We start from the raw sequence: 18,550 nt of genomic DNA, 5'->3' as shown, positions 1-18,550 counted from the left end.
CTGCTGCTTCTGTTTTAAAGATATTAACGAAAATGTAAAGGTCAAAAGGTCTCTTCAGTATCCTTCCTGATGGCAGCAAACTGAAGACGCTGTTGAAGAGATGAGTGGAGTCACCTGTAATGAAGAGGACCTTTCGAATGAGGCAGGCACAGTAGATCTCCTGGGGAGGGAGGCAAGAGAGGACCCTGCAATCCTCTCCACTGCTCTCACTACCCGTTGTCATATTTTTCCTGCAGGACCCAGTGCAGGAGTCATACCACACAGTGATGCAGTTGGTGAGGATACTTTCAATGGTGCTCTTTAGAAGGTGCTCATAGTGGGGGTTGAATCTCTTGTCAGCAGAGTGAAGAGAATTGTTATGTGCATTATTATTCAGCCCCCTTTGGTCTGAGTGCAGTCAGTTGCCCATAGACATTGCCTGATGAGTGCTAATGACTAAATAGAGTGCACCTGTGTGTAATGTAATGTCAGTACAAATACAGCTGCTCTGTGACGGCCTCAGAGGTTGTCTCAGAGAATACTGGGAGCAGCAACACCATGAAGTCCAAAGAAACACTCTGATGGACGTGTGGACAGCAATGCTGCCTTGAACAGTACCGATGTTTCAGGGCTGGGTGACGTTGTTGGGTGGGACATCTACATCCTGACATATCAAGGTTACTTTACTTTTAGGTCAATTTGCTTTACAGAAAAATAATAGCATTTGTCATCAAGATATTTATATGACTGCACTTGATCAGGTTTGTCCGGATTTCAAACTGTTCTAAAAGTCTTTTGATTCAAATCTGGGGCTGTGTTATTGAAAGAAGCAGAGAAATCGATGAACTGAAGTCCTTTACTCTCTACATGTTTGACAATCAGGTGAAGTAGAATCAAAAGCACGTCCTCCACTCCTCTATTGGGCTTATGTGCAATCTGCATTGAATCAAGCTGAAGTTCAGTGTCTTCCATAATCACATTTCTGATGATTTTTTCAAAGACTGAGGTGAGGGCAGCAGGCCTGAAGTCGTTTAGAACTTTTGGACGACTAGATTTAGGACCAGGAACCACAACAGCTTCTTTCCAAAGAGAGGGCATGAACGATTTATTCAGAATAACCTAAAATATGGGACTGAGTTGTCTGTGACGGTTCTCAGTCATCCAGGTCATTGTAGACTAAGGAGCTTGCAAAGAAAAGCGTCTGGACTTCTTTGAGTTGCTTGAAGACGTTTCACCTCTCATCTGAGAAGCTTCTTCAGTTCTAAGGGTCAGTTGGTGGGGAGTCCCAGATTTAAACCCAGTGGGAGTTTCCCCCCAAAGAGGGACAAAGGACCCCCTGATGATCCTCTACGTAATCACATGAGCCAAGGTGTGAAAGCGGGTGGGGGTCCTAATCAGCCAGGGTTTCGGGTGAGCTCATTGTGAAACCTGGCCCCACCCTATCATGTGATTTCCTGAGGTCAGATGGCCCAGGATGTGAGTGGGCGTTAAGGTGTCTGGGGAGGGAACTCAAAACTGGATTATAGATTATTTATATTATATATTGATATTATTTATCTGAATATTTATTTATCATAACTCTGTTTCTACACTCACTTTATATGAGTGCTTGTTGTTTCTTGTATATTTGCTGCTATGACAACTCAGTTTCCCTCCTGGATTAATAAAGTTTCTCTGATTCTGAAATACAGTGAGCCATTATATTTGTAGTTTCTAACTAACAATATAAAGGCTCTGCAACCGATAGTGCCACAGCACGTCCCACTGGCAGCTGAAGGAGCTTTTATACAAAGGACTTTGTAATTGAAGCTTTATTTATACAGGTCGGCTCATTGAGACTCAATGTCTCATTTACAAGAGAGACCTGTTCCAGACAAACATATTAAAATTACAACAATAAGAGAAAAGTTTGTGTAATGTACTCAGTCACATTAAAAACGAGAACAAGTTCCCAGAGATGGTTTCACAAAAACATGTGTACGTCTTTTGAAGTCTGCAAGTGAAATCAACGGAGAGCCTTAAATCCTTCGGTTATGTTTTCCATGAAGACGGAGCAGAAAAGGAGAACGCCTTCTTCCCAAGCTCTGCATGAACTGATGGAACAGTGAATGTAATGATGTCCTGAGACTGCAGGCTGTGACTAAACTGTTTGCCTAACATGTACTCTGATGAATAGGAGGCAGTAACCCAGAAACAGATTGATAGATAAAATGATACTAATGGACCATCCTGTGTAAGACCAATGAGGACCAGTTAACCAGAGAACACAGAGTATAGTGGTGTTCTTCTGTTGTAGAGAAAGATTAAAAATATAAGACACTGGCTCAGCTATGATATTTGCAGCCAAGTGCAAGAAGGAAGGAGAACGATTGTGAGGACGAGTTTCTGGTGTTGGGGCTATTCAAAGCCTTACAAACCTCTTCTACTGTGACAGGTGTGAAGGAAAAGGTATCAGTAAGCAGGAACTACGAGCAGAGTTGTGTGCAAGAGGTTTACCATCAGATACTGTGCTGAACAAAGAGCAAGAAGCAACAAAGTGTTTGTTAAAGCAACATTTCAGTTTTGTGTGACACAGGAGTGGAGTCGATATTTAAGTGAGGAGGAAGCTCTGAGGAGTCACAGCTGGCAGAGACACTTTATAGTTTGCCAAAACCTCCTACGGTCGTTTGGACTGTCAGTCGTTAAAGTAAAAAATAGTTACATCTTGATGATGGAGGCAGTAATCCGATTACACAGCTAATGAAAACGTAGCCAATCAGCATCAGAGCCAGACTTCCTGCCCAGGCCTGGTTTCTCTCATGTAGGAGATCGGCCGGTACTGAACCAAACCAGGCCTGTCCCGACCTTTCACCCTGACCTGGCAAAAAGGGGCGTGTCTGTCCACAAAGTAGACACAACTCTCCTGTAAATGTTCCCAAACTGACATTGTCAGCCTGTTTAATACGACCCCAGTTCAAACTGATGCGGGCTCGGAGCGTGAGATTTTAGTGTTTCTCACAGCACCAACTATGCAGTGATCACTCAGCTCGTTGGCAAAAACTGCAGATGTGGAAAACTTACGCAGCATATTAGTTAAAAAGGTCAATAAGAGCAGATTTATCTGGGTGTTTAGGATCAAGGCGTGTGAGGCTTTAAATAATTTGAGTCAGTTTTAAAAACAAGCAGCGTGCCTTAAACCATCAGACACAGAAGAAAGCCAGTCCCAATGAAAATCATCCATCTGAAAGACGTCATTAAAATGCAGCTCAGATAAAAGTTGAACCAGAGACGGTGATGTGCTGGGGGAAGCAGGTGGAGGCTGATAGCAGCCAACAACAGTGTGATTTCCAAACAGATCAATAGTTAAGGCCAAGATTTCAAATGGCTGAGGTGCAGATGGAGAGAACAAGACTTGAGCAGCAAGACAGAGCTTCACATAAACTTCCAGACCTCCGCCTTTTCTGGGACAGTCTGAGAGCTAAATGTTAAATCCATCAGTTGCTACGTTTTTATCCAGTAAAGATTTGGAAAGTCTCAGAAACAACAACGATACCAGCACCGCTTGAACAGGCCCAGATTCCAATCATATCCATGTTAGGAAGCACACGACGTGATGCACGTGTAACCCAGACAGTTTTTAACATCTGCTGGTGTTTCACATTCAGCCAGAGGCCCAGGGTTAGGTTGGATACCAGACAATAATAAAAGCATCGTTATTAGACTCTAGAGCTCGTTTATAGCTGACACCACATGTAGAGTTTAAGTTCACACAGAGACGATGACATTTTTCTAAAACCAGCAAACAATAAACAAGAAATGTAACAAGAGTTTCAGAAGAAGCTGTTTTACAGAGAAATGATTCCCTGAAGACAAAATTATTATTATCATCTTTATTTCTCCAGGTGAAAATTTAATTGAGATTAAAAATGTTGTTTTCAAGAGAGACCTGGCATCATGGCAGCAAGAGTCAGAAATACATCATAATTCAAACAAATACAAAATAGGAAAAACATCCTACATAAACTTCATTTATGGTCTCCTCACAACAATGATAAGAAAAATAAACTGGGCCAATATGGCATGTTTGTTACTACAGAGACACACATGTTAATGTGATCTCTGGTCTCCTCTGAGTGGGAGTTATTATAACTGACTGTAAAAAGTCAGCACAAGGAAAATAAACTGCACCTAAACTTGGTTTATATCTGACCCAGACAGACTGCAGGTCATAACTTCTTTCCTGAAGTTCAGTTCACCTGACACTCGGACCGGCGGCCGCCTCGGGTCTCTGCTCCTCCTGCCTCCCCTTTCCCTCATCCACCTGCTGCCTCTGTGGAAGCTCCGCCATAGCCACCACCAAACACCTGACTTATTTTTACACATCGACCAGCATCCGGCCAATCCGCCACCTTTCATTGTTTATACCGTTACAAAAAAATAAAAAAACCTCATCGGCTCATAAAAATGAAAAATCATCATCAGTATGCCCGATGGCCAGTCCAGCTATGGTCGTGCCATCAGTTAACCCTTCACGTGGCAGCTGTGACACGCGTGCCCAGGGTTGCCGACCCCTGCTCTAAAGCATCTGATTTGGATTCCTGAGATCAAATATATTTTCCTTTGTGTTTGTTTTCTTCTCATTTGTGGCTTTAATGTAGTGTTACATCCTGTTTGTTTGCTTCCATCTGTATACATGTCCAGATTCACTGTTATGTTTCTATTCTTACATTGCTGTGTGATCACTGTTCCCTCTGCTGACTGATGTGACCTTTTGTATCTCACACTGATACTTGTCATATTTGTATCTGCGCCTAAAAGATAAAAAGTTTTCCATGCTAAAACACAGCTCCACCTCCTGCAGTTCTCCCTCTGAACCACTAGATGTCTCTGTTATCTAAATGAAGACGTGCAGCACAGCAACCACAGCAGCGCTCAGATCACACGTGTCCTGTTATTATGTATAAAAGCATGAAACAGGTGAGACAGGTGGGATCAATATTAATGTTGTGGAAATATATGAAAAAGCAACAGAAGAGTGAAAACATTTCCTGTTTCTAGAAAGATCTTTCAGCTCACAGCTGCTCACAGACTGTATTTACAAGTGACAAACTGCAACTCTACAGTACATCTACAGTATATATCAAATATATTCTGTATTCAAATCTATTGAGTGATGTTTGAAAGTCTTTCCAGGTGAGTTTGATCCAGGAGGGTCTGAAGCCAGAGTCAGACAGAGACTGTGCAGAGACTGTAGAAGGACAGAGCAGCAGCAGAGCAGTCCAGATACACTGATGATCCTCTGTCAGATCCAGAGGGACACACAGGGATGATGCTGGACTCTACATTGTGTCTGACAGTGGAGCTGTTCTCAGAGCAGTTCACTCTGCAGCACTGACAGTCATCTGCACTTCTTCTCATTCCTCTGTCAGTCACTGCTGGATGAAGCTCTCCTCTCCACCTCCCAGTAACATGGCCCAGTCAGAGCGTCTCTACACACAAGCTGCTGCTGCTTCAACCTCTCTGGATCATCAGGACACAGCTCCTCCTCTCTCAGCACACACACCGTCCTGTTTACCATCATCAGCTCCACCTGCAGAGAGAAGAAGGAAGAGCAGAGGAGATAAACGCGTGTTTCCAGAGACTCTTCATCAGCTGTCAGTCAGTGATGCAGCACATCCAGTATAAAGAGCAGCAGGGACTTCAGTGCTGGGACTGTACTAGGACTCATTGTTGCTTCACTTTTTCTAATCTTTGGATTTTTATTGAAGTTGATGAAAATGTTTTTCCCTCCTAGTTTGAGTTTGGACTTTCATTCATTAGAAGAACCTTGGTGTGTCCACTCTGAGCTCTGTAGGAACCCCAACAACAAGCCCAACAATCCAGATGGACGGTTCCAGCTGTTAACTGGAGGAATTCCATCCAAACATCTGCTCTCACTAAATTCTTCCTCACCTACAGACTGTGTTCTTCACTGCTTTAAACTTGGAAATGAATGCAGTCATTGGTCTGCGTGCTGCTTTGTTCAGAGAGCTGATTGGCTGTTGACAGTGTTTGATCAGAGCGTGTCAGCCGTTACCATGGTGACCATAAAGGTCAGAAACAGGAAGTGTTTGTGTCCAATCCTGAAGCCTGTCACCATTCTCCTCTCACAGCTTCACTGAGAAGCTGCAGCTTTACAGGAAACACTGGATCTTTGTTTCATACTGACTGTGTTTAGTACAATACTGCTGACAGCACCACCCACTCACTCCATCACTCTACTGACCTCAGAGTCTCCAGTCTGTAGTCTGGACTCTGCTGAAGATCAGACAGCTGCTTCACATCTGGATCCTTCAGGTTGTTTCCCCACAGGTGCAGCTCTCTCAGATGGGAGGGGTTGGACTTCAGTGCTGCTGCCAGATAATCACAGCTGATCTCTGACAAACCACAGAGACTCAATCTGTATAAAGAATGAAAGATGTAAGTTTATTAGACAAAGTGTGAGCTTGAAATCATTCAGTGTTTCATCATCTGTTCAGAGCTGAAGAAGGTTCAGAATGTAGAAGTTTAGAAAATGGAAACTCCAAACAGCTGAAGCCAACAGGAAGCAGCTTCAAACAGGAAACTGTGCAGAGTTTCAGACTATATGTCCTGATGCAGCCAGTTGGATTTTGGAGATTTGAATCTCTGTTCTGTGACTAAGTCCTTGAATCATTTCTTCCAGTTGGTCCAACAAGACAGACTAAGTGTTGGACATGTGTTGTGGCTCCATTAGGGGAGCTTCTAAATGTGATGTGATGGCCCCTCTGGGTCTGTCAGGTCACAGCACTGAAGAGAGCTCAAACTGGGCACACAGTTGTTCCAGTCTGGACCAAAGACTCTATACTGGGACTGAGGGACTGCTTTGACTGCTCCCACTGGGACTTTTTAAAGGCTCATGTTCTCACGTAGATCATCGATTTCTACTTACATTTCTTTCTGGGAAAAATGGGGATTACTTTGGAAACAGGAAGTATTTTCCCCAATAAGCAGCCCTGGATTAGTAAATCACTCCAACATGTTCTCAGGCAGAAGAAGCTGTCTTGTTATGAGGGACAGAAGAAAAGATTGAGGCACAGAAACTTGTTGAAAGAGAGATAAAGCAGCTAAAATCAGGTGTAAGAGTAAAGCAGAGGATGAGCTGAATAAAGGACACTCAAGGCTGGCTTGGAAAGGAATGAAGTCCATGGTGGGGATGCAGAACAAGGAGCAAAGATGAATGTGATGCTGAATCAGCAGGAGACTTGGACTCATTTGATTCCAGCTTTGATATCATTGATTTCAATGAAGAGCTTTGTGATTGTAGCAAAGGGCTGGTAGCTCTGAGAGTCCCACTGATGAGGTGTTTGTGTGGAAATCTCTTAGTGGGACCAAAGAGAGAAAAAGCCCTGGTCCTGATGCTGTGGGAGGGAAGTGATTGAAGTGTGCTGTGAGGAACTGACTGGGAGATTTTCACACATTTTCCAGTCCTCCTTGGAACAACAGGAAGTTCCCAGCATATGGAAACAAAGGTTAAGTGTCCTATGGCACTCAGTGATGATGGTGCTGTGGCCCCACCACCTCCACCTCTTTGTAAAGGAACTAACTGTCATCTGAAGCTTCAAATGGAACTAAGACTTCCTCCACTAGGTGGCAGTGTCTGATGAGAAAGTGTTAGTGGAGCTGGCCTGGAGTCAGAAACAGGAAGATGCAGGATTTGGGCTGAAATGGGGAAAAGTGGTTCGCACTAGTGCCTTAAAGCAAGAAGGTTGTAGGTTGAAGCTTGTTGGCCTTTCTGTGGAGGTTGGATGTTCTCCCACAGTCCAATGAAATGCTGCTTAGGTTCATTGGTGCTTCTAAATTGGCTGTAGGTGTGGATGTGAGAGAGTGCTTCTCTGTCTCTCTCTGTTGGCCCTGTGATGGACTGCTCACCTGTGCAGGTGGACCACGCCTCTTGCCCTATGACAGCTAGGGCACAGGCTGCAGCCCTGTGAGCCTAAGCTGAATAAACAGTTAGCAAAAATGATCCATAGATGGCCTGAAATCCCCCAGTTAGCAGTTTGGTAGATAGCTATGACATGCTAATCCCATCCAGCAGCTGTATTCTACCTGTAAGCTGATCCCTGCTGAGCCAAAGCACTTTTTCATATACAAATTACAACCTTTAATAGAAACCTATTGGTCAGCATCTTATTAGCCTGCTGTTAGCTTCATTCCACAGAAAACTGAGAGAAGCTAACAGAGTTGATAAAGAATAAAGAGAAATGTGCTGATTTAAAGCCTTTGAAGTGCTTCAGATGATCTCTGTCCACTTCTGTCCACTCATTCATTCATGTAAGCTTTCTAATGCAGCTTTGATCTTCACAGTCTGCTTCATGAAACTCATTCTAACCCTGAATGTCAGAGTGTTCCTCCTTCTCTTTCCCATCATTCATGCTGGCAGTGGAGGAGATTTGGATGTTGGACTGTGTTTTGGATGATGTGTGTATGTTTGTGTTGGACTGCTGTCTGTAAAGCAAACGCACATTTTGCTTTGGATTTCAGTGTCAGACAGACTTTAAGGTGGAATGAAGAGTTGGAGAGTTTCACAGTGAATTATCCAGTGGAGGATTTTTCTTCTTCTTTGAAGGTTTGAAATGTGAACATTGTTCTGCTGCAGTCAATGGACTAAACCAGAGAAGAAGAAAACAGACTTTACCATGAAGATCCTCAGTGTGGATCAGTATAATATCAGCCTGATGTCTGCAGTTTAGTGTCAGCACAACTTTCACATCATATTCATCTCAGCACAACTAAAACATGCTGACTGACCTCAGAGTTTCAAGTCCACATCCTGGACTCTCCAGGAAACCACACAGATGCTTCACTCCTGAATCCTGCAGCTTGTTGTTGATGCTCAGGTCCAGCTGTCTCAGATGGGAGGGGTTGGACTTCAGTGCTGCTGCCAGATAATCACAGCTGATCTCTGACAAACCACAGTCCCACAATCTGTATAAAGAATGAAAGATGTAAGTTTATTAGACAAAGTGTGAGCTTGAAATCATTCAGTGTTTCATCATCTGTTCAGAGCTGAAGAAGGTTCAGAATGTAGAAGTTTAGAAAATGGAAACTCCAAACAGCTGACAGAGTTCATACGCCTTTGTCAGGGTCAAATTCAAGCAAGACCATGTGAAAATTAAAACACATCATCCTAGGTGAACTTAAACACCTTTGTTCCCCTTTTGTTAAGACATAGAAAAGTACACCACACAAAAATACTGCAAAAGGAAACGGTCGCCTTATATACATAGTGTATAAACTCAAAATGCACATTTCACTTCAAATTAAGATTAAGGCTTTGAACAGATCACATAGTTCAGTTCAACATATAAGACTTTAAGAATGCACAAGCATCTACTTAAAATCTATTTAATTTATCATCCATGATATTATTTTGTACAATTCCAATGTATTTTGTTCATCTCCCTTAAATAAACAGGCAGTCTTAAAGTATGAAATATTCATATACAAACACATATAAATGTGTGTACTGTCTCAGTGGCTGATAGTACCCCACAGGCCTCAGTGTGAGCTTGAAGACATTTATAATGTTTAAGTAGTTTAATGTGCAGGTGCTGACGATAAACACATTTTGAATGAAAGCCGGGGAACTTTGGTAGCACAGAAACAAGTGGCTATTCTTTGTGACTATATGGATCACTCACAATACCATTATTTCACACAAAGGCACCAAATTAATACTCAAAAAAGCTGCAGCAATACACACAAATATAAACAGTACTTGGTGACAACTTTGCTTTTAGCCTTTAACCCTTCTTGACTACTTTTGATGTGGCCTCTATATTTTACCTTTAAAAACAGTTCATCTTGCCAATCTGTTATTTTCTCATTTTGACCAACTGTATCAGCACAATTTATCTAAATTCAGACAAAATTTTAAATACACGTAGAAAGTGATATTTTGACTGTAAAAACCACACACATGTTTAACGAATCATCTTCATAACTTGAAATGCAAATAGAGATTGTACACTTTTAAAAATACGCACACGTTTTGCAAACAACAAAGTTATATGGTACTATTTACCAAAAAATGCAGCCAAGGCTCAGACGTTTTTCATATAATCATTTCAAACTATTTACAGAACAATCAGGTGTCAAACAATAGTTTGTGTCACTCTAACACATATGAGAACAGCACAGGGATAAACCTGCAGGTCTGACAGCAGGTGTGTCACTCAGCGTTTACACTGCAATCTGCCTTTGTTGGCTTTAAGGCAGCAACTGTGACGATCACTAGTAGAACTGACACACAAAACAAAACAACAGCTACACACTAAATACACAAGACAACAAACTAACTTGAGACCAAACACGGTAAACGTCACAAATCTCTCACGTATCAAAACTCTCTCTCTCTTTCGCTCACTCGCTCTCTCTTGCCGGTCACTCCTAAAACTTCCCCCTTTTGCTAAACAACCAAATGTCATGTTTCCATATCATTTTTGATTGGTCGACATGGTACATTTTCCCACCTATAGGGCTTTGGAGCGTGATGTCACGGGAGATGGGCCATGCCCCCTTCCGCCATGACAGTAGGCCAGCCAAAGGATACCATTTCAGCTATGGATCGTACGTGTTGTGTTGTCGGTTGCAACGTTAGATCACACGATCGTGAAGGCAAGAAGCTGGATAACGGGCTCTCTTTTCATCGTTTTCCATCCTGGAGGCAACGTGAGGGATCCCATGTATCCGATATTACTAAACAAAGACGTCAGGCTTGGATTGCAGCGGTGAGACGAGGGGATATCGAGTTCTCTGCAATCCCCAGCTTTTTGTTGGTTTGCTCACGGCATTTTCTTTCCGGTGAGTTCTAAATTAATTCATATCACTCTTGAAAGGCTTTTAGTGTTATTTTCAACGTGCTGAGGTCATAGATAATGAGATAAAACATGCTAATGTGTGATGCTGCAGAACCACGTCATGTCGACTGAGTAGCTTATGATTTGGCATTATTGCAGGCAAACCAGCATATGAAATGGATGTAACAAATCCAGACTGGGCACCAACACTGCACATGGGGCATGACGACATACCTGTATCAGACTCGGACCGGCACTCAAGGCGTACGCAACGGAAGCGAAAAAGAGCACCCATCGGAGGTAAACAACCCCCCCCCCCCCCCTCTAAAAACATACTAAATTGCTATCACTGTACACTAATCCGCACATAACTTCCAGATGAATCACACACCTGTCATTGGAATATTGGTGTACATTTACCTTATGTCTAATTTTATCTTACAGGCTTTCGTTATGCAGCTGCAGAGTCTGAAGGTGTGCCCCGTGCAGAAGTGATTGATGAAGATCTGACAGAAGACCAACAGCAAAATCACAATGTCATGGAGGCAGTGGACAGCAGTTGTGTTGGACAAGTGGAGGTTGAGGTAGCAGCTGCAAATGTGGATATACTGAAGAAATGTAAACCTTTTAAAATGATGACAGATTACAAACTCTCAGCTGTGTCTGTAATCAAACCTCTGTAACTTTGCTTCACTTCAGCAGCATCAGCTCATGTTCACATGTTGATTCATGGTTTGCTTCAGTTTTTGATGGACTGCAGAATATTTTGAAGGTTATCTGCTATAAAAAGCCAGAACAGGAAAATCTGCTTCATGTGTTTCTGTTTGATCCTCAGTGACTTTGACACAAAGGCCTCTGCTGTGATGATCACACCTCTGATCAAGTCTCACAGTGTCAGCTTTGTTTTTATACATATGGATATGTGCTGATAAATGATCAGAGTTATAATATTTCCCACTGTCTGCTGTGTGCCGTGACCTTTGACCTGCTAAAGACAGTCAGCTGTGGATTATTCATTGTTGTGTCTGATACTTAGAACTGTGAGGAAGAACACTACACAGTTAATCAGGGTCCCCTCTCTCTGAATCAGGGAAGGTGGGCAGGCCGCGTGTGGGCCGCAGGCCATACGTTGAGTCTCACTGTTTGAAATGTGAACATTGTTCTGCTGCAGTCAATGGACTAAACCAGAGAAGAAGAAAACAGACTTTACCATGAAGATCCTCAGTGTGGATCAGTATAATATCAGCCTGATGTCTGCAGTTTAGTGTCAGCACAACTTTCACATCATATTCATCTCAGCACAACTAAAACATGCTGACTGACCTCAGAGTTTCAAGTCCACATCCTGGACTCTCCAGGAAACCACACAGATGCTTCACTCCTGAATCCTGCAGCTTGTTGTTGGAGCTCAGCTCCAGCTCTCTCAGATGGGAGGGGTTGGACTTCAGTGCTGCTGCCAGATAATCACAGCTGATCTCTGACAAACCACAGCCCCACAATCTGTATAAAGAATGAAAGATGTAAGTTTATTAGACAAAGTGTGAGCTTGAAATCATTCAGTGTTTCATCATCTGTTCAGAGCTGAAGAAGGTTCAGAATGTAGAAGTTTAGAAAATGGAAACTCCAAACAGCTGAAGCCAACAGGAAGCAGCTTCAAACAAACACAACAAGAGAAAAAACTCTGAATGTTTCACATTAAAGTCGTACATTTCTCATAAAAACAGGACAAAGACTTGAAAAAGTCGTGTTTTTCCTTCCAGGAACCACAAGGCTTCACTTTTAAAGGTGAAGTGTGAAAGAAATGGACATATTTGAAGTCCAACACCTTTTTCCAGTCACATTATTAAAGCAGACAAACTACAAGCTCATTTTCATTCCAACAAGTCATCTTCTGACCTGGACTAACAACACTGGTCTCTATGTGCAGCTGGCTGTGAGACCAGTGCTCAGGGAGCGTCTACAAAGTGCAACACTGAAAGAACATCACACACTCATTTGCTTCCATCATCCAACCTGAAGAGGAAACAGAGACGCCTCCCTTTCAAAGTAAAAGCTGCTCCTTTTGGACACAGTATCAAAGAAAGTCTACAGTATAACACAGAAAAGACATAACAAAGTTTTGGTTTTTTTAAATTGTGCAGAAATGAAACTACACTAAGCTCAATTATGTGACAGACATTTCATCCCATGTCAGTTTGGCCTCATCCTGGGCCGGATTATCCAGCACACACTCTGACCACAGGCCCAGGGGCCACGCACAGCTGGCTCCATCCAAGAGACAGGAAACAAACCAACACAATAATAAAAAGCACCATGTGATCTTCTTACATCTTCAAGACAAACATAGTAAAAACATGAGCATATTTGTTTCCTGATAAAATGATGTGACAGGTAGAACAGAGTAAAGTGGTGGTGTTACAGCCTTTCTCCCCTCTGCTGCCGAGGCTGTTAGTCTCTCCCAAACTCAGCTACAGGACTTCCAAATGAATGAAAGCAGCAGAAGTGGCTTTACAAATGAAAGAGGAAGAGGAGAAGAAGAGGAGAGGGAGGCCACCCTGACCATCACTCCAGCTGAAAACATCACACTTCCATTAAAGTTGGTGAGGAAATGTTGAGCAGGATGAGCTGCTGGCTAATCTGGAGGCTGTAGCAGCAGCTCACAGTCACAGTGGATTTCCACTCATGAAAAAGCTCTGGCTGCTTCATTTCTCATCTCATATCAGAGACTTTAATGCTTCACTGAAGCTGTACTGTGATGCTTCCATATCCCAGTGAGGCCTCCATAATGATTTCAGCTGTTCTGTACACACACTGTGTGCCCTGTATGGCTCAAAGTCTCTGCAGCCTGTTTTTATCTGCTATCATCAGATCTTCATCATCCTCATTCACATCCCTCACACACTCTACAGCCTCATCAGCACTGACTTCATCTTCACTGACTGATGGAGCACAACATGAACCTGTGGAGGCTGAAACACTGTCCTGTCAAACATCTCCCCGTCACCACTCCACTTCTGTCAGCCTTTAAATGAACCCTGCTCAAGTCTGTCACTTCTGTTTGGAGCCAAAAGGAAAAACTGTTGTTCAGTCGTTTGGAAAGACAACATTTCTGAAAGCACTCAAACTTCTTCACATTTGTCTTCAGACACATCCTGAACATTTAGGAACTAAAGAAAGTTTCAAACACCAAAGACCTGAAATATAGAAAAACTACAACAGCCGCAGTCAGTGAACTCACCTCAGAGTCTCCAGTCGACAGTTTGGACTCTCCAGTCCAGCACACAGAAGCTTCACACCTGAATCCTGGAGGCCATCATTTCCACTCATGTCCAGCTGTGTCAGATGGGAGGGGTTGGACTTCAGAGCTGAGGCCACAACTTCACAGTGAGACTCTGAGAGTCCACACTGAGTCAGTCTGTGATGATAGAAAATATAAAATGTGTTATTATAAAAGCAGAAAATCTGCATTATAAACACAGACTGAATGTATATGAAGACAAAACAGAGTGAGGTCATAATCTGATGAATCTGCTCTTCACATCTGTGCTTCAGCTCCTCTTACTGTGTTTGACATGACACAACGATTGAGTCTCTCTCAGACCTGCAGACTTTTAATGAGAATCTTTGTTTGGCTTTAATCTGCAGATGAAGGAGGAAGATGGTGTCACATTTAGGCTTCCATAATGTCCACAGTCTGTCACTGAGATCTGATCCAGAGTCAGAGTGAAGACACACATTTGGACTGTTTCCTGTTTTGACTCCAGAACATTTTGAATGAGTTCAGCTCAGTGAAGAGTTCCAGCTGGAAAGATGATCTCTGTTTGCTACCTGCTGTCAGGTACGACTGTTCACGTCCACACGCAGGAAAAACCTGCTGACTGTTACCAAACGGAGCAGAAATCTCATCACTGGACAATAATGATGAATGAACTCAGAGCTGCTGATATCAGATCTGATTTCAGGGGAACTAAACACAGAAATGATTGGCTCATTTGAGCTTTCTGAGCCATTATCTGCTGCTGTGTCGCTAGTTGGCAGAAAATGATTTGTATTCCTGTTCAGGGCTTCAGTGTTTATGAGTCCAGATCCAGGTGACAGCAAGTCAAAATGATGTTACCTGTCTGTGTCCAGCAGCAGCCTGTATTCACTTTGAATATTGTTATAACCTGACATGGATCAGTTTGTCTTTGATTGGTTTGTAAATGTCACTGTTTCCATTGGACCTGAGTGACGTACAAAGACAGAGAGGGAGAGAAAGGAGAGAGAGGATGGAGACAGCAAAGAGAGAGCAAACACAAACAGGTGAGAGTGGACAGGTGACCAAGGTCAGCAACCAATCAGAGAGCTTCTGTTTGACCCACAGTCACTGATGATGACTGCACATAACCAAGCAGTGTGTTACTCTGATATCAAATATGGATCCTGCTCTTATAATAATGATCATCAGATGATATTATTGTGTTATTTTGTAGCTGAATACGATGTTTGTGTGATTATCAGTGAAAGAAGCAGTGAGGAGGATGGAGAGAGAGAGAGGACAGAGGGTGAAGTTAGAAACACTAAAAGGATTTTTCATGGATTTCATGGATGATTTGAGTGATTTCCAGCAGGACACTTAAACATGTCAGTGGACGTCCTAAAGAACATATTCACTGATATGAAACGTGTCATTGAACAGGATTAATATCAGTGGAAACATGGTGGAAACAGCTGTGACTGCATGGATGTGACACACTTCAAATCTGTTCTCCACTCTTGGATTTGGGATCCATGGAGCTGCTGCTGAGTCTGTACAATAAAGGAATGGTGTGGAAGGTTGCAGCGTACGGACACAAACACTGTCTGCTTACAATCTGATTTTATTTTCAAAATTAAACTACTAACCTACACTGATCAATGATGTTAATGATCACATCTGGACTCACCCAGCCTTTCTGCAGTTCCTCACAGCTGGAATCAGTCTCAGTCGTCCCGACACTGATGTGTTGTACTTCTGCAGGTCCAACTCATCCAGAACCTCCTCTGACATCTGCAGCATGAAGGCCAGAGCTGAGCACTGGATCTCAGAGAGTTTCTTCTCTGATCTGTTCTCTGACTTCAGGAACTCTTGGATCTCCTGAAATAATGAGAGGTGGTTCATCTCCATCAGACAGTGGAAGATGTTGATGCTTCTGTCAGGAGAGATTTCATCACTGTTCATCTCCTTCAGGTTGTTGATGACTCTCTGGATGGTTCCTGGACTGATCTCTGTCTGACCCAGCAGACCTACTAAGAGTCTCTGGTTGGACTCCAGACAGAGGCCATGAAGGAAGCGAACAAACAGGTCCAGGTGGCCGTTTTTACTCTGGAGGGATTTATACATGGCTCTGCTCAGAAATACATCAAGTGATTGGAGATGTTTGTTATCAAAAAGACTGGTGAAAGATTCTGATTTTAGAAACATCTTCAGCACCTCTGTCTTCCTGTTGGTGTGACAGTGGAACATGTAGACTGCAGCCAGAAACTCCTGAATGCTCAGATGAACAAAGCAGTAGACTGGTTTCTGGAAGATCACACACTCTCTTTTGAAGATCTCTGTACAAACTCCTGAGTACACCGAGGCCTCTGTCACATCCAGACCACACTGCTCCAGGTCTTCTTGGTAGAACATGATGTTTCCTTTCTCCAGATGTTCAAACGCCAGCCTCCCCAGCTTCAGAAGAACTTCCCTGTCAGCCTCCGTCAGCTCCTGTGGACTCGTCTCACGTCCCTCATGGTACTTGTTCTTCTTCCTCTTTGTCTGAACCAGCAGGAAGTGTGAGTACATGTCAGTCAGGGTCTTGGGCAGCTCTCCTCTCTGCTCTGTAGTCAACATGTGCTCCAGAACTGTAGCAGTGATCCAGCAGAAGACTGGGATACTACACATGATGTGGAGGCTCCTGGATGTCTTCATGTGGGAGATGATTCTGCTGGACAGCTCTTCATCACTGAATCTCCTCCTGAAGTACTCCTCCTTCTGGGCGTCAGTGAAGCCTCGTACTTCTGTTAGCCTGTCAACACGTGTAGGAGGGATCTGATTGGCTGCTGCGGGTCGGGAAGTTATCCAGACGAGAGCCGAGGGAAGCAGATTCCCCTGGATGAGGTTTGTCAGCAGCTGGCTGACTGATGACTTCTGTGTGACATCAGACAGCAGCTTCCTGTTGGTGAAATCCAATGAAAGTCTGCTTTCATCCAGGCCGTCAAAGATGAACAAAAGCTGAGAGACAGCCAGCTTCTCTGCTGTGACCTTCTGTAATGTTGGATGGAAAACATGGAGCAGCTCCAGAAGACTGTACTGCTCATCTCTGATCAGGTTCAGCTCCCTGAATGAAAGCAGAACCACCACACTGACATGTTGGTTCTCCAAGCCCTCTGCCCAGTCCAGAGTGAACTTCTGCACTGAGAAGGTTTTTCCAACACCAGCCACGCCGTTGGTCAGAACCACTCTGATGGGTCTCTGTTGGTCAGGTAAGGCTTTAAAGATGTCCTGGCACCTGATTGGAGCGTCATGGAGGGCGTCCATCTTGGAAGCTGTCTCCAGCTGCCTCACCTCATGTTGGGTATGAACCTCTTCACTCTGTCCCTCTGTGATGTAGAGCTCAGTGTAGATCCTGTTGAGGAGTGTTCTACTTCCTGTTTCATCACTTCCTTCAGTCACACGTTCACATCTCCTCCTCAGACTGATCTTATGTTCATCTAAAACCTCCTGCAGACCAACATCTGCTGAAAGAAAGAAAAACAATGAGACTAAAGAGAAAGAAAACTCTTCAATGTCTGAACAACACAAGAAGTCCAGTTTTCAGAAATGAGTCCATCAGCAGACAGATGTTCAGTCTTACTTTGTACACAGCTGCTCTGACTGGCTGTCTGCAGTCCAGCTCTGCTTCTGGATCTTTCTCCACACTGGGGACAGGACCAGTCTCCTGATGAAGCAGACTGGTCCCAGTATGAGGAAATGCACTGTTTGCAGAACCAGTGTCCACAGCTGGTAGAGACTGGATCCTTCAGGACGTCCTGGCACAAAGCACAGCAGGACAGCTGCTCCGCCTCACAAACACCACTCCTCTTCCTCTTCCTCCCTCTGTGAACACATTTCTTTATCACTACAATCAGTGACTGTTAGTGACAAACATCCAGATTTGACAACACTGTGCAGAAGCTCTGATGGTGACACAGAAAAGTCAAAGTGGAGATACTTCTGTCCACCTTTGATTAGACTCATTATAAAAAGGAAAACAAAGTTTAACACAGTCATGTTTCCAGTTCACTGACTTACATTTATTCCATGGACACTCACTCTAACCTGAACCACAGCTACAACCCAACATTGTTGAGGCCTCATCTCCTCCTTTCCTGACTGTAGAGGTTAAATATGCAACAACCAACAAATAAAAGAATTTGGTTCATTTCAAAGAAATTCACACGGTGACCAAGTAAAGTAACCGTAGTAAAGGAGACAACATCCCGTTGATGGTGGGATTATTTGAAAGATTTGCTTTAGTCACGTCACCAAATGCAGTTGAACCACCCGTGGATCCATGTTTGACCATTCTACCACTCTGAGCTCTGCTTTTGAATCATTTTATTATTATCATCATTCATTTATTCATTCTTTGGAGGGGGGCTATTTCCTAATGCCGCCCTAATAAGCTGATGTTCAAGGGGAAATATAACAGAAACTCTTTCAGTGTTATTCATTAATAAATTAACAGATA

The 18,550-nt window shown here is 43.3% G+C and overlaps 1 protein-coding gene across 3 annotated transcripts; it reads right to left on the bottom strand.

Moving 5' to 3' along the window:
- Positions 1-8,747: 8,747 nt before the first annotated feature.
- LOC146676527 (protein NLRC3-like) lies at positions 8,748-17,789 on the bottom strand. Of its 3 annotated transcripts, none has more exons than XM_085402146.1 (4): positions 17,675-17,789; positions 15,743-17,558; positions 14,056-14,232; positions 8,748-8,943 (listed from the first exon to the last, which is right to left on the bottom strand). In XM_085402146.1, the coding sequence occupies exons 2-4, from the start codon at positions 17,356-17,358 to the stop codon at positions 8,748-8,750; spliced, it is 1,989 nt and encodes a 662-aa protein (XP_085258272.1). In that variant the 5' UTR covers positions 17,359-17,558; positions 17,675-17,789. The 3 variants fall into 3 exon arrangements, with proteins under 3 accessions (XP_085258272.1, XP_085258270.1, XP_085258269.1); XM_085402144.1 differs by lacking the exon at positions 8,748-8,943 and adding an exon at positions 11,918-12,317; XM_085402143.1 differs by lacking the exon at positions 8,748-8,943 and having other exon boundaries at positions 14,052-14,232; positions 15,743-17,555; positions 17,675-17,772.
- Between the last annotated feature and the right edge of the window lie 761 nt (positions 17,790-18,550).

Source organism: Rhamphochromis longiceps, linkage group LG3 (genome assembly GCF_057381845.1).
Source record: "Rhamphochromis longiceps isolate RC_006_pf linkage group LG3, R_longiceps_female_GT1.1, whole genome shotgun sequence".
Taxonomy (NCBI): Eukaryota; Metazoa; Chordata; class Actinopteri; order Cichliformes; family Cichlidae; genus Rhamphochromis; species Rhamphochromis longiceps.
Note: the sequence above shows the minus strand (reverse complement) of the source record. Positions and strands in the feature narration are given on the sequence as shown.

Excerpts from the sequence above, each read along its gene's own strand:
- LOC146676527 (XM_085402146.1), bottom strand. The coding sequence starts at position 17,358 with ATGGACGCCCTCCATGACGCTCCAATCAGGTGCCAGGACATCTTTAAA. Across the intron at positions 14,233-15,742 it reads AGGAACTGCAGAAAGGCTGG|ACTGACTCAGTGTGGACTCT; the intron begins GTGAGTCCAGAT and ends CTATCATCACAG. Across the intron at positions 8,944-14,055 it reads TGTCGACTGGAGACTCTGAG|ATTGTGGGACTGTGGTTTGT; the intron begins GTGAGTTCACTG and ends TTCTTTATACAG.